At 34.4% G+C, this 14,516-nt stretch overlaps 2 protein-coding genes across 2 annotated transcripts; both read left to right on the top strand.

The window, feature by feature from the left end:
- Window positions 1-4: 4 nt before the first annotated feature.
- Window positions 5-3,726, top strand: LOC120331239 (synaptojanin-2-binding protein-like). The gene has a single exon (XM_039398316.2). It carries the CDS (start codon window positions 90-92, stop codon window positions 567-569), a length of 480 nt encoding a protein of 159 aa, XP_039254250.1. The 5' UTR covers window positions 5-89; the 3' UTR covers window positions 570-3,726.
- A 7-nt stretch (window positions 3,727-3,733) lies between these two features.
- Window positions 3,734-11,880, top strand: LOC120331199 (O-phosphoseryl-tRNA(Sec) selenium transferase-like). The gene is made up of 10 exons (XM_039398268.2): window positions 3,734-3,870; window positions 4,511-4,665; window positions 5,341-5,459; window positions 6,139-6,281; window positions 6,876-7,045; window positions 8,387-8,489; window positions 9,260-9,481; window positions 10,032-10,125; window positions 10,511-10,604; window positions 11,385-11,880. The coding sequence occupies exons 1-10, from the start codon at window positions 3,757-3,759 to the stop codon at window positions 11,581-11,583; spliced, it is 1,413 nt and encodes a 470-aa protein (XP_039254202.2). The 5' UTR covers window positions 3,734-3,756; the 3' UTR covers window positions 11,584-11,880.
- Window positions 11,881-14,516: the final 2,636 nt, after the last annotated feature.

The raw sequence follows: 14,516 nt of genomic DNA, 5'->3' as shown, positions 1-14,516 counted from the left end.
AACAAATGAATTTTCGTATGTTTTCCAGAAATTTTTACTTTTATTGTTAGGAATAAGTTATATACGATAGATATATTATAAGAATTACCATGGCGGAAAATGAGATAAATGAAGTTGTTACCATCCAACTACATAGGGGCTCAAGTGGGCTTGGATTTAATATCAGGGGAGGCAAGGACCAATCACATTTACCGAATGATCACGGAATATTTGTGACCAAAATTAGGGAAACTGGTGCAGCAGCACAAGATGGCACATTAGAAGAGGGTGATAAAATTATTGAAATTAACGGTTCCAACATGGAAAATTTGAATCATAACGATGCAGTCAATTTATTCTTGAGTGCGGGTGATGACGTCACTCTTAAAATATGGCGAGGTGCGGAAAGAATTCGAATGGATGAATATGCAAGATATCTAGATGAATTGAAAGCTGCTAAACAAAGAAAAGTAATCCTTGCAACAATGGGATCAGCTGTTTTGGTGTTTGCACTCGTGTATTATAGAAAAAATATCTTTAGTAGTCTCAAAGACATTGTCTCTAAACTCGGTTTTGGTTCTTCAGTTTAAATTAAAGACATTGACTAGTTTAACAAATACTTATTGTAAAGTAAAATGGATGAGAAAGAAATAATTAATAAACTACAACTAAGCAATGATAAAAACAATACATACAATATACCTGAAATGGAAATAATGTCTGCCAATCTCCTTCAAAATCTTCCAATTATAGCCCTATTTTTATTTTGCTGGTAAGCACAAGTATTCTAGTGGCATTGGACTATTGATTTTGTTTTTATTTTTTAGTTAAGATGATTTTTTTATGAAAGAATAGGGCCACAACACAACAGATTGGCCTATATAGTAATTGGTCCATGCTTTATGGGTCTATGATTTCGAGCGATGTTCTAATTTGGACAACTTATGCAACCGAAATACATTGATTCAGTACACTTTGCAAGTAGATTTCTCAAATTTATTAGGCTTGTGTTCAACATTTTAATGAGGTGTTCCCATCCCCAGCCTGGCAATATTATATGCTTACTATCCCGATGTCAAAAATATAAACCCTAATATGTTCTATTTAGTATTTATTATTAGCTTTGTTGTATCATTTATAACAGCTTTTGTAATAATTTTTTGCCTGTATATGTTAGGGTATTTTATTGATATACATTTAAATGCTTTGTATGTGGGCATTGGATTTTTTGGATTTCTCGAAATAAGGTTCAATTCTTGGAAACTGGCAAGTACAAAATGCAAGGCAATTTTACAAAGTAAAATCTAGTGACCATTGCTGTACTGTGTTGCGAATTGCAATTATTAAAAATTTTAGAATATCTTCATGAATATGTGCAAATGTGTAAATTATTTTAAAATGATATAGTGGAGTAATGTTTCTTGCATCCCAGTTTGATGATACAATATGCCAATGAAGCATGCTCTTTAATTCATGCTACCAAAGATCCATCATACAATTTCTGTTAAAGTAACATACCGTACTACCGATTGTCACTTTAAAAAATCTTATGTGGAAGCCAAGCTTATAATATTGTCCGTTGAAACTGTCAAACAGGGTTGTCTAAAACGAATCGAATATTCGAATGTATTCGAATATCAAAGTATTCGAATACCTTTTCGGCTGATTTTCGAATAATTCCGAATAGTAGCCACTTTTCGCCGTAAACGTGGTGTTTCGTTTTACGGGAATATTTAAACGACTTTTTACGCTGTCTCATGTAATGACGATGAAATAGAATCGGCACTTTGATTGTTTATATTCTGTGCGATCGTACGTCGCATAGTGTTGCGACACATTTGCACGTTTGCATATTTAATTTCTATGTGGCCTGCTTATTATTCGCATGAGTCTTCTCAAGCATGATTTGTGTAACCTTATATTTGGGTCTTAGGGTCTGCCAATCATGATATTTAATCGCAGGCTGGTTATCGTTACTTTAAAGAGAAACACGTCCACCAAGATAAAGTGATTTGTGACCTTTTCGTTTTGCCGATTCAGCAAAACACGACAGGGACAGGAAAACAGCTGTGAAATAACCCGTGGACGTGGACGTACAGTGTAGTACCTATCACATTCCAAAATTATTTCAACATTCGGGTTAATAGGTTGTCCAAAATGATTGCCGCTTTACAACTTAAATTTACCGCTCAATTGTTAAAAATAGTTAATTCTGTGAGTATGATTCTACCAAACTAACATGATCTGGTTCTAAACATATAAAATTATTAGCGAATTAATGCCAAATACAACGGGTATTTGTGGACATGAAATACGTGGTAAACTGCCCAATTATAATCAATTTCGTATTCGTGTTTACAAAATAATAAAACTAATTATTCTAAAATGCAACGGCGATTCGTGGCCTTCAAATGTGTGGTAAACTGCCCGATTTACCAACATTTGAGTTATGATAATAGAATTAAATTAACACGGTAAGGCATTTTAAGTAGTGGTATCGGTCATGGATTCGAATATTTTGTGCAGCACAAAATCATCCTAGTAAAAAGTCCATACTTTTAAATACAAACCAATGGCAACCATTCTCCAAATTAGTTCCCAAGAGCGGGATAAAATATAAATTCTTTTTCCGACTCGTGACAATTTTTCGTGAGTACGAAAATAAGAATCAAAACTAATTATATTCGGCACAATATCACGGCCATATGTGGACATATATTGGCAAACTCGCGAATAATATTAATTTTTGATTCCTATTTTCGTATTTACAAAATACAACGGCGATCTGTGGACTTACAATGGATGATAAACTACCAGATTATAAATAGTTTTTGATTCCTATTTTCCTATTTATGAAATAATAAAAGTATTATTACTCAAACATACAACGGCGATCTGCGGATTTGAAATGTGTGGTAAAGTTCCCAAATATAATTAATTTTTGATTAGTATTTTTGTACTCACGAAAAAATTGTCACTAGTCGGAAAAATGCCTCATACTTTATCCCACTTTTCGACAAATAATTTGGATAATGGTTGGTATTTAAAAGTATGGGCATTTTACTAGGATGATTTTGTGTTGCGCAAATATTCAAATCCATCATCGATACCACTATTGTCGTATTAATTTAATTCTGTTAACATGACTCATGGTATATAAAATATATACTGCAATAATCTGCAAATATGAAATGCCTGATTATATAGCTCGGTTGTAACTTGTAGATAGCAGTTATTCCATTGCTTATTGTATGGAAATTCCTACATACATTTAGGTAAGCTTCAATTAGTGGATTTTATTTTCGAAGTATTCGAAATTTCATATTCGAAAAAAATAATTTCGAATGTATTCGAAATAGTGAACTATTCGGTATTGGCCATCCCTGCTGTCAAATATTCATTTTATTTATATACAAGAAACAATGCTTTTGACTATTGTTTGCCAGGTTTGCCAATTCAAATATACGTTATACAATCTTTGATTTGTTAATCATTTCAATTTAAAATGATATATTTAGTTTTAAAAATGGAAGTCTCAAATGCAAATATATTTGAAAATTCTGGGGCCAACCAACACTTCAAGAATACCGTTTTGAATTGGGAACTGGAAAAATTTAATTCATTTTCCTGTATGTTTGACCAATTCCAATGCTCTATTGCCAATTTTTTGTTTGAATGTATTTTTGAGTTGACCTGTGTTCTATGTTTTATTTGAAATTTATCAATGATTGTGTTGTGATTTTTCAGTCTTGATTTGAAATTTTAATTAAAAAAGTCATGGATGCGGCAACATTTGATCTGTGCAGTAAAATCATTCCTCAGTCTTATGTAAATCAAGGAAATCAAGCTCTTATTACTCAATCGAATCTGATAAGAGTCCTATTGGAAAAGGTGAGAAAAAAAAATTTTTTTAGTATAGTTAGTTTGAGAAAAATTCATACTCAATTCTGAGCCTTTTATAAGTGATTTTGATTGACAAAAATTTTGACTCAAACAGCTATTCTAGATTGGGCGAATTTTTGGCTCAAGCTTCCAAGTTCGAATGAAACAAATTTGGACCACAAAAACTCTCTCTTTAGCTTGTACAAGCAGATTTGAATATTTTGAGATTGAGAAATAGTCGTTCTGATTTCAAGCTATGACAATGGTATCAGAAAAGTAGAATTTTAGCATGCATAACCTATCTCTTGGTGATTTTCATGGCATATGGGACCCTGTTTTCGACAATCAAAAAAGCATCATATTCTTACCGGTGTAAATCCTAAATTATAGTATTATGAAAATCAACTATCGCCCAAACCAGATCTCTGCTGGGTGTTGATGAAGAGAAAGGCTTCATCACACCATTATATCCTGGGACGGTGAGGTTGACGCCTTACACTGTTGCCATGGGACGATGATCTATAATCATTAAATTTCCTTTTTATCATTTTCACACACAGTGGTGAAGGATAGTGTATATTATGCTTATTAACTCATTATAGATGGATGTATAGTGAACTAACCTTTATTTCATATTAACATTTGACAGAAAAAGATTCCAAGGGATGGTTGGAAGACACAAACTGTGGAGTATATGTTGTCACAATTAGCTTTGATGGATAGCAATAATTTCATTGGTAACTGTGGTGTGGGAGAAAGAGAGGGAAGAATCTTTTCAGAGACAGTTTCTAAAAGACATTACAGGTTTATCAAGTCTGCATATTGATTCTTGAATTTGCTATCAATTTGACGAAGAAAAAAAAATGTAAAGTTGTGTTACAATTTATACAGATCTAAGGTTTTGAAGACAAATAGATAAAATTCTGATTCTTCAAGTCTTGCACCAGTTGCTACTAGCTAACACATGATTCGTCTCTATAATTCTATTTAGTTTCAATAACCCTTATCAAGCCCATGCTTCCGAAAATGAATAACTTGTAACTAATCCCATACCCGACATTGACTGGTAACCAGACGAGAGGCCGTTCGTTGTTTGCCATATGATTAAATCGTGTTATTTTTTCCTCTCCCCCGAGATAAATATGTTAATACTATCCTATACACTTCAATAGTTCAATAGCATGTAATCTTTCTCAGAGATCAGTCTCTCTTAGTCCTGAGATGAAGCAATTTGCTGAAGTTACCAAAATGATTTTTTTTTCATTTTATTTTGTAAAATATTTATTTATAATATTTAAATATTTTATATTTGGTTCATTTTTATATATAATACATTTTAAGAATATATATAAATATATAGACTATATAGTGAAGATGGGTATGTACTGGTTCAATATTTAACAGGCTTTTCTGCTATGAAAACCCCTAGTATTAAATGACTTATGCATGGATGTACGATCAATTTTTCCATTTATATAGGTTTGCTCATGGTATTGGCAGATCAGGTGATGTGACAGCTATCCAACCAAAAGCAGCAGGATCAAGTATTTTAAATCAACTGTGTACAAGTCTTATGCTTGATCTAATCCGTGCATCAGGTAGGCACCGCAGCTGTGTTCTATATAAAGAATGACCTCAAATAATTATACATTTTCTTGTTTAGTATTTATTTAAGATCTTGGTTTAATTCCTGGTCAATTATTTTTACATGAACCTTACGTCTATATTGGAATAGGTGTTGGCAATCCTTAATCAGTAAGATTCTGGCTTTATAAAATATTTTTATAGATTCTTGTGACTAAGAATCTTGTCTGCACAAATCTTTCCAACTTTTATTTCAAGATTTAATGAGTTACAAGCCAGTACACCCCTTCGCTAATGTTTTTCATAAGACTATCAATGAGATTAATATCATTATATATCCAACTGATTAAAAAATAATCATAAATAAAAAGGAAGTGTGTCTTAATAATTGGTATTCCTGTAGTATGTGAACCAAGATGGCGGACACTGTAACGAAGTATGTGTACCAGGTTAGGCCATAATTTCAGTTACAAATACTACGGGAGTCACTTGGCTAGTCCCCAAACTCGTAATAGAACTAAAATAAGGAAAATTGGAATAAAATAGTACTACACTTCGGTGTCCGCCATCTTGGTTCGCATACTACAGGAGTGGTTATTAATTAATCCTCTTCATAGTTTCGTTCTTTCAAGGCTTATAAGTTTTTATTCAACTTTGTTAAATACAGTTTATATTACGTTTTCGTCAGTCTAGGTGTGAAGTCTACATCAGATTGTATTATTGTTCCTATGGCAACTGGAATGACTCTCACTTTGTGTTTTCTTACTTTGAGAAGTCTAAGACCTGGGGCAGAATATATTATATGGCCTCGTATCGATCAAAAATCATGTTTTAAGGTAAATTCTATTCTAGGATTACTTGCAAAGAACTGTAACATGTTGTGTGTTTTATGTAAAATAAATCTTACTATGCTCCCTTCTGCCGTCCCTTTACAACACTTTTTTCTCCCTTCAATTCTAAATCATGGTGTTTCAATGAGACAGATGAGGTTTGGGATATCAAAAGAGTTTTTAATATTTGAAACATTCTGGCTGGGTCTGGGTATAATCCTAAATCACCCCGAAAGTCGAATAATCCATGGTTCTATATCATTGAAGATGACTTACACAATAAGATATCATCTATCTTTAGCAAAATTCCGCCCTTTTGCACGTCTGGGTTATTTGGAAATATTAACTTTTAACTCTGAGCTTATTTGACTACAACACTTTTAGTATACATAAAACTAAATAATATTTTTTAATGCTTATGAACCTAATATATATAATCATAGCTCTCACCTGGACCCCATTATGGGCACACACCAAACTGTCAGCAGTTGCTGCACTGTGATCCCAATTAATAACTAAGTAGACCAGAAACTCTCAAATCAAACCTTATCTATTTCTGATTATGATACATATTGGTATGAATTATTGTCTTAATTTCAGTCCATTATATCTGCTGGATTTAAACCAATAATCATTGAAAATCAATTAGAAGGAGATGAGTTGAGAACAGATCTTGATGGAGTTGAAAAGGCAATCGCGGAATATGGTGCTGAAAAAATATTATGTGTATTTTCAACAACGTCGTGTTTCGCACCACGAGTACCAGACAGGTATTATTTTTTGTATCAACGAACAAGTTCTGCAGTTACTTCCCTTCTAAAAAATTTGTATTTACTAGACGTTGGGAAATTTGAAATGAATAGGCAAAAAAATAAATATTAGGAATTCGGATAGAAATTGTCATCGTGTGAAATGAAATGATGATTCAATGTTATATATCAGTGTTCGGCAAACTGCAGCCCACTGGCTGCAATCAAATTTTTTGTGGTCTTCGAGCGACTTTACTTTTAAAGATAAAAGTTGCTCATGAATTTATTGTTATCTGCGCTGTTGTTTGTCTTGTAGTAATTAGTCAAATATCGCTACTGTTGGTTATTTAACACAGAAAATAAAGTTGCAGGTGCGTCAAAATATGATGTTTAATGTGGCAATAGTTTTTTTAGGCGAAAATTAGTGCGACCCTCTTGCTACCTGAAATGTGTATATTTGGCTCAGTAGTACACAAAGTACATAAAGTCGACCACTGTTATATGTAGAAACATATAAATGTTCAAAATGAAGTTGATTCTTAGATATATAGGATAGGATTTGTGTATTTTTCCTGGGGGAGAGGAAGATAAGATGGCTTACACATATGGTGAACCATGACCTCTCTTTCAGTTGCTAGTTCATGTCGGGTATGAAAATAGTTGAGCAGTACCAGTTTTTTTGTTTCTTATGCATAGACTTGATGGTGGAGGAATCTATAGTTGACACCTCTCTTTCAGTTGCTAGTTCATGTCGGGTATGAAAATAGTTGAGCAGTACCAGTTTTTTTGTTTCTTATGCATAGACTTGATGGTGGAGGAATCTATAGTTGACACCTCTCTTTCAGTTGCTAGTTCATGTCGGGTATGAAAATAGTTGAGCAGTACCAGTTTTTTTGTTTCTTATGCATAGACTTGATGGTGGAGGAATCTATAGTTGACACCTCTCTTTCAGTTGCTAGTTCATGTCGGGTATGAAAATAGTTGAGCAGTACCAGTTTTTTTGTTTCTTATGCATAGACTTGATGGTGGAGGAATCTATAGTTGACACCTCTCTTTCAGTTGCTAGTTCATGTCGGGTATGAAAATAGTTGAGCAGTACCAGTTTTTTTGTTTCTTATGCATAGACTTGATGGTGGAGGAATCTATAGTTGACCAGCGGTTTTGTGAACAACGCTAGAATTCTAGAATATTTTAGATACAGAAATCACCAATATGTATATACCGGTATCTATATTTCAATGATTATGGTGATTGATCATTCGCTGGTATAGGATCGGTAATATGGTTCTAATATTTTCATGAAATAAAATTCCTCAATTTGATACTTGACAAAGATAGCCAATATTTATCTATTATTTTCAGGTTAGAAGAGCTTGCAAAAATCTGCAAATCGCATGATATTCCACATATAGTCAATAATGCCTATGGTTTACAATCATCAAAATGTACTCATTTAATACAGCAAGTGAGTCATATTTTTATCTGAAATTTATATTACAATACTCATTTGGTGTGTTCCCTTTTTATTCTACTGATACATAGAGCTGTGAAAATTACTAATTGAGCTTCTCAATTGTTTATTTGCCTCTGTATTGAGTAACTATTGATAGGCACCTGAATGTTTAGCAAAGTGTTCCTCATCTCAGTTTCTCAGAATTGAATGGTTAAGGGAGCTGCGCCTGACCAGAAGTTATTCAATTTCCGGACTCTGGAAAAATTGATATCCTTCTCAACAAACATTGTTGTGGCACTAAAAAAAAACAGCTTTGATTCGTGCTTGACGAAAATTTGGGTTTAATTTCGGGTTGATGGAAGTTTACAGTCTGGTTCCCGATTCCAATTCTAAAAAAAAATCTTGTCCCAAAAACTTCGATGTAAGCAATCCTTCTTTAATTATCTATTAGGAATGCTCAGTAAATTTAATGCTTCTGGTTTTCGTCAGGATATTTAGCTTCAATTACTACAATTAGAAATCTGGAGTTCCGACTAAGAAGATTTCAAATCTGACTTTATACTTTGGCGGGTACCGGGGTTTAAAAATACAACTTGAATTCAATATCAATAATAATATACCAAACTCTAATTTTGACCCCACAGTATTGCCGGCAATCGACCTACAGACAATTATCTCCTGATGTTTCAAATTACAATACTGTGAACCAGACGTTCGTTCCTGATGCTTAACTCAAGCCTAAAGTGTATATTTTCTAGGTTTATATCCTTCATTCAATTTAGGCGAGCAGAGTTGGAAGACTTGATGCTTTTGTTCAAAGTTGTGATAAAAATCTCATGGTTCCAGTGGGTGGAGCAGTAATCGGTGTCATGAACAAAAATTTTGGTGATAAAATCGCTAAGACTTACGCAGGTCGGGCATCAGCAGCCCCTTCACTTGATGTTTTAATAACCTTACTAGAAATGGGAATGAATAAATATGAAGCTTTGTTGAAAGAAAGAAAGGTAAAATTAATTTTATTGTTACTACGATTGTTAGAATTCTGTATGATCGCCTTTCCCTGTGGTTACTATTGTTTGATTGTAATCCAAGCATTTACTAGTGTGTAATTAGTCACCATATTTAGTTTCAGGAACTCTTGGCATTTCATTGGTCACTCATACCTTTGCTGAGAGAGGTATCTTTTTTTCTTCTGAGTGAGTTCTCATGACCTTGAGGCAAAAAATATTACACTATCTTGCGTTGTCTCCTGCTAATCTAAGAGAAAGAGACTGAATGTTGCAAAAGATAAAACACTGCTACTTTTATGTTACTGAAAATATTAACGGATTAATGGTTGTTCTACCAGGGCTAGGAAGCTGGTTTGAAATCACAGTGGCTCCAGCTGTAGGATAGAAACTTCATATTTCATATCTAATTAATATTTCACCATAGTTATTTCCAACACTTATGAGCCTCACAGGCACTATAATATTCTTAGGTCTTATTATTCTGTAGGTTTGTAGTAATGTCCAATTAAGCTCCTATTTTATACTTGGGTTTTCTTTACTTCAGGAGAACTACAAGTACCTAAAGGAAGAATTAACCAAGGTTGCTACAAAGCACGGTGAAGTTGTGCTGGAAACTCCACATAATCCTATATCAATGGGTATTAGTTGTAATAATGCAATTTTTTGTTGCCACACACAAAACTCCTTTTTTGATTCTGGGAATTGTGTATATAGAAAATAATTTTTATTATTAATGAATCGTACCATTCTACATCATTTGAGAAAGTGTTGTGTTATTAACACATAAAAGTGATATTCGGAGGTTGAGAAATGTGAATCATGTAGCATAAAGATGTAGCGTTTCCACTTTATTGCTATGTTTTTTCGACATGAATTTATGGATTGTAATAAACCAGCTGTAATTTTTAAGAGATGTGAATCCCCCAACCCTCCCGTAGATATTATTAGCTCTGTATTGTTAATATAGGCTGGCTTTAAGCCTCTATTTTGGCTGTTGATATTAAAACAATTCATCCTTTTTAGCAATGTCTGTCTCACAAAACCTGGTGAACAGTCAGAAAAAAGACGTCACAGAATTGGGCTCTATGTTGTTCACAAGGTGTGTCAGTGGAACAAGGTAAGAGAATTTCAACTTTATTTGTATTATTTCATAAAATTCGACATAAATCGTTGTTTCAGGGTAGAGCTGTAATAAGAAAAGTATGTAATGTTATCTTAAAAGCTGTCAAACTCCTTGTACACACTTAATTCGACTTTTTTGACTGATTGCATTTGAATCCCTTTGTTATTTCACCCTTTCGTATATGTAGGTGAAAAGAAAGGGGTTTTCTTTTAATGGTCGCCCCATCATTTTCTTATTTGTGGCCATCAAAAATATTTTTCAATCAATAAAATTCATAACCTATATCAAATCTCTTCAGTCCATGCATTAGGAACATTTAAATTTTATCGACTATAATCATCATAACTATTATCCTACCTGAGCTGATGATTCTCGGCCAATTTCTCAACCAAGATATACCGGTATATGAAAATCCAAACCTGTAACAAAATCATCACAAATAGCATACATATTTTGAATCATTCGAAAGGATATTATTGGTTATTTCTTTGTAGTAACCACTGTTGGGAATCTCGGGCCCCCCAAAAAATGGCTTATTGAGGAACTTTGTTTGTGAAAATGATTTCGAACAAGTCGCTGAATGGAATCAATTCCAGTGAAAACGATTTACCATGCGATCAGTTTGGTCGGGCCTGACTTGAGACCCAATGATCCAGGACTCATTGCGACTCGAGGATTAGGTCCTCTGGTATACACCACTTCATTTCCTCATTACCATTTTGTTTATAACTTCCCCTCTATTAGTACAGGGAAACAGGTATGATTATTTTATAGGGTTGTGGCTACCAATGCAACAAAGGACATTGAGGGGTATCTGTTCCAGGGATATGGATCTCATTGTAACAATTACAGAACAGCTTATTTAACTGCAGCAGCTGCAATAGGAATGACTAAAGGAGATGTTGATTTATTTGTGAAAAGATTGGATAAAGTTTTGACTGAACTTCGAAAAAATAACGTTAAAACTAGTTGATAGTCAAGATTTTTCAAAGGAGGAATTTCAGTCGTATTGCCGCGACGTATGAAAGCGTTTCTTACGCGTATGCTATGGTATAATTGTTTTAAAATCGATGAACGGGAGAGGGTAATTTTGTTTTATTGCTTATCTGAGGGTATATGAAACAGCCTTTGGTAAAATGAACTGCTGGCGCTATACCGGTGGCGTTTTGGAGATATTTCATACATAATTGGGTTTGTTATGCAAGTTCATCAACAATTTGAGCAATATTTGTAATTCAACTTCAGATAAATACATTGGTTATAATATGCAGTATGACTAATTTTATCGGCGGTTTTCGGCTAATTAGTTGGCTAGACTGTGGGTACATCGTCATTAGAATTCGGGGTTAGTATTGCTTTGGTGGTAAACAAGATTCAGCTGTTGGACTGGACGCAGAGCGTCTCGCCAATTCGCATAACTGCTAAGTTTCCCCCATTATTCATGCATGGGTAAAAATACATATGCTCGTTATGTAGCCCTGGCCCATATGTTTTTCAACCAACTCCTTAACCGGGCCTTTATTCAAACCGGCCCTTATTCAAGCACGGGCGCTTGTTATTTTCGATCGTTACAATAAAAAATATATTGTTATTTCCTGTTTTCAAGTATGATTTTAACGAGACTAACGAAAATTTTGACTTTTTCCACGCACCGCAGGTACATATCCGCAAAAGAAGAAAAGTTTTGCGACGCCCAGTTTGAGAACGATGGTGTTACGTAATCAGGCGCGCAGCCAGGACTTTCAAAAGGGAGGGGTTTCAAAATCGGAAATTCCAATTACCGTGTGTAACAGTCACGGCGATTAAGTGCTAGAGCTGGCTTTTCAGCGTATAATGATTTGATTAGTGGATTCCATTATGATCAAACAATGAGCGCACAAGAAAGTGAATACACCCAGTGATCGCAAATAACGGACGGAAATATGGCGGACCAACTATCCGAAAAGTATGTTTAAGGACGCCACTGACCTAAAAAAAACGCATAATCAAACTTCAAACATACAGAATTATTGCGAAGAAGATCTGAAGTAGAAGAGAGCTTTGTTTGCTCAATCTTGCATCCAACCATACATGTCTATTCTTCATTTAATTCGCATCTACACAAAAAATACATTGAGTATAATAATCAAGACCCTTGCCCGATTTGCCATTATAAATTGGGTGGGAGTTATACAATTAAACATTGTTGTTACCTCACCATACAACATGCAAAGAAAAACATTGTATGACCAAGCTAGTGTAGCTAATCATTGTTGTTGCAAGTATGTAACTTGAGCTAAGTTCACCTTAAATGCTTAAAACGTAATCCTAATAATTTTAATCTTGTAATAGAAACTGTTTTTGCATCCAAATCATGTCAACTTCAGTCAATAGTACCATTCTAAGAGCTTTAGGTCAGAAACGCCTTTATATGGTAATGGTACCTTGGCCATCGAAGTCGAATGTCACCATCTAGTTTTTTTGAAAAGAGAGGAATGAGGGTAGGTCATTGAATTTCCCATCCAACTGGCAGCCAGAGTCCAGTAATAGATTTCAAGAGTGTCAGAACGGAATGGTAGCAGTAGGTTTAATCGCTTTTCCGAGTCGAACAGCGCGCCAAGCGTTGGTGATTGAGGCGCTCATGACATAATAGAATGAATGATATTTACAAACTTTATTTCATATTCTCCTCAGGCAGGGTTCTATTATCTTTGCACCTATATACTTGAGCACCCACGGACGTTCGCACACGCAGACTTTAGCACCAACATACAGATTGCACTCATAAACATTTGTACTCCACCCCCGGCACTGCACTCGCGGACATTTAAACCCACGTACTTTTGCACCAGCGTTTCCACGATTACATGAGCAATAAAAACAGCGTTTCCCTACCTTTTTTGGTCGTGGACTAATTTCTCACCGACGAAAACCTTTGAGGACTCAAGGTGCGTTTATTGCAACCGTACTCAGTGTGCAATAAATCCAAACACAACATAATTTAAACGAATTTCAAAATCGGAAATTCGACGCAATTACGCGTCCGTTAATAGAGCCGACTTTTTATTGCGTATAATGGCTTTTCTGTCGCACTATATTCAATTCATGACAACGACGAGAATTTAAAATGTCTTTCTATTTTAATTGTGTTCATGGTAACTCGCGGTTGCGTCGACTTATGACAAGATGATAGCATTACTTCTTTAAAATGCCACGGCAATCTGCTAACATATTGCACGATTATATTTAGTTTTGTTACTTATTTTTTTTAGAGATCTTGCTAATTTGTTATCGTTGTTAAAAAATCCTACTATCTGCTATAAATTTCCAAAAGTACAACTTGATTTATTACTTATTAAAAATATTTTTTAAAGTATATTAGTAAATCAAAAATACATATTCACCGCCTTGCTTTATTATTAATTTTATGGTGATCTTTTTAATCTGCGGCTGTGTTGAAGAAATAAAAGCAACACTAATCATAAAATATCATGACAATTCGTGAACACAAAAATGCGTTGTAAAGTGCCCGATTATATTTTGTTTTGATTCGTATTTTCGTGGATTCAACAAATCTGAGCTGTTCGTACAACACTTACGGCGCTCCAGTACTGTACCTACCAAAGTGACTATTTGGTACGTACCAATGTGGAGGCCTATAAGGGAAAATGCCCTGGTACATAATACCACAGTATCACCAAAATTTTTGCGATTTGCAATTTCTGAAAAAACGTTTTTCATCGGTCGCGTACAATCGTAAAACAAAAGTTATGGTGTTCTCCGTTTTATTTTTAGTATTTTGTATTGTCGCTTTTCAATTTAGAAAATTCCGGTTGCCTCCACTGACACCTACTAGAAAAAATTTATTCATGTTGTTCGAACTCGCGAAAAACACCACGCGTGTGGCCGCGTTTTCATCGGAAACTC

Source organism: Styela clava, chromosome 6 (assembly GCF_964204865.1).
Source record: "Styela clava chromosome 6, kaStyClav1.hap1.2, whole genome shotgun sequence".
Taxonomy (NCBI): domain Eukaryota; kingdom Metazoa; phylum Chordata; class Ascidiacea; order Stolidobranchia; family Styelidae; genus Styela; species Styela clava.
The sequence above is the reverse complement of the archived record's forward strand: the minus strand, read 5'-3'. Positions and strand labels throughout refer to the sequence as shown.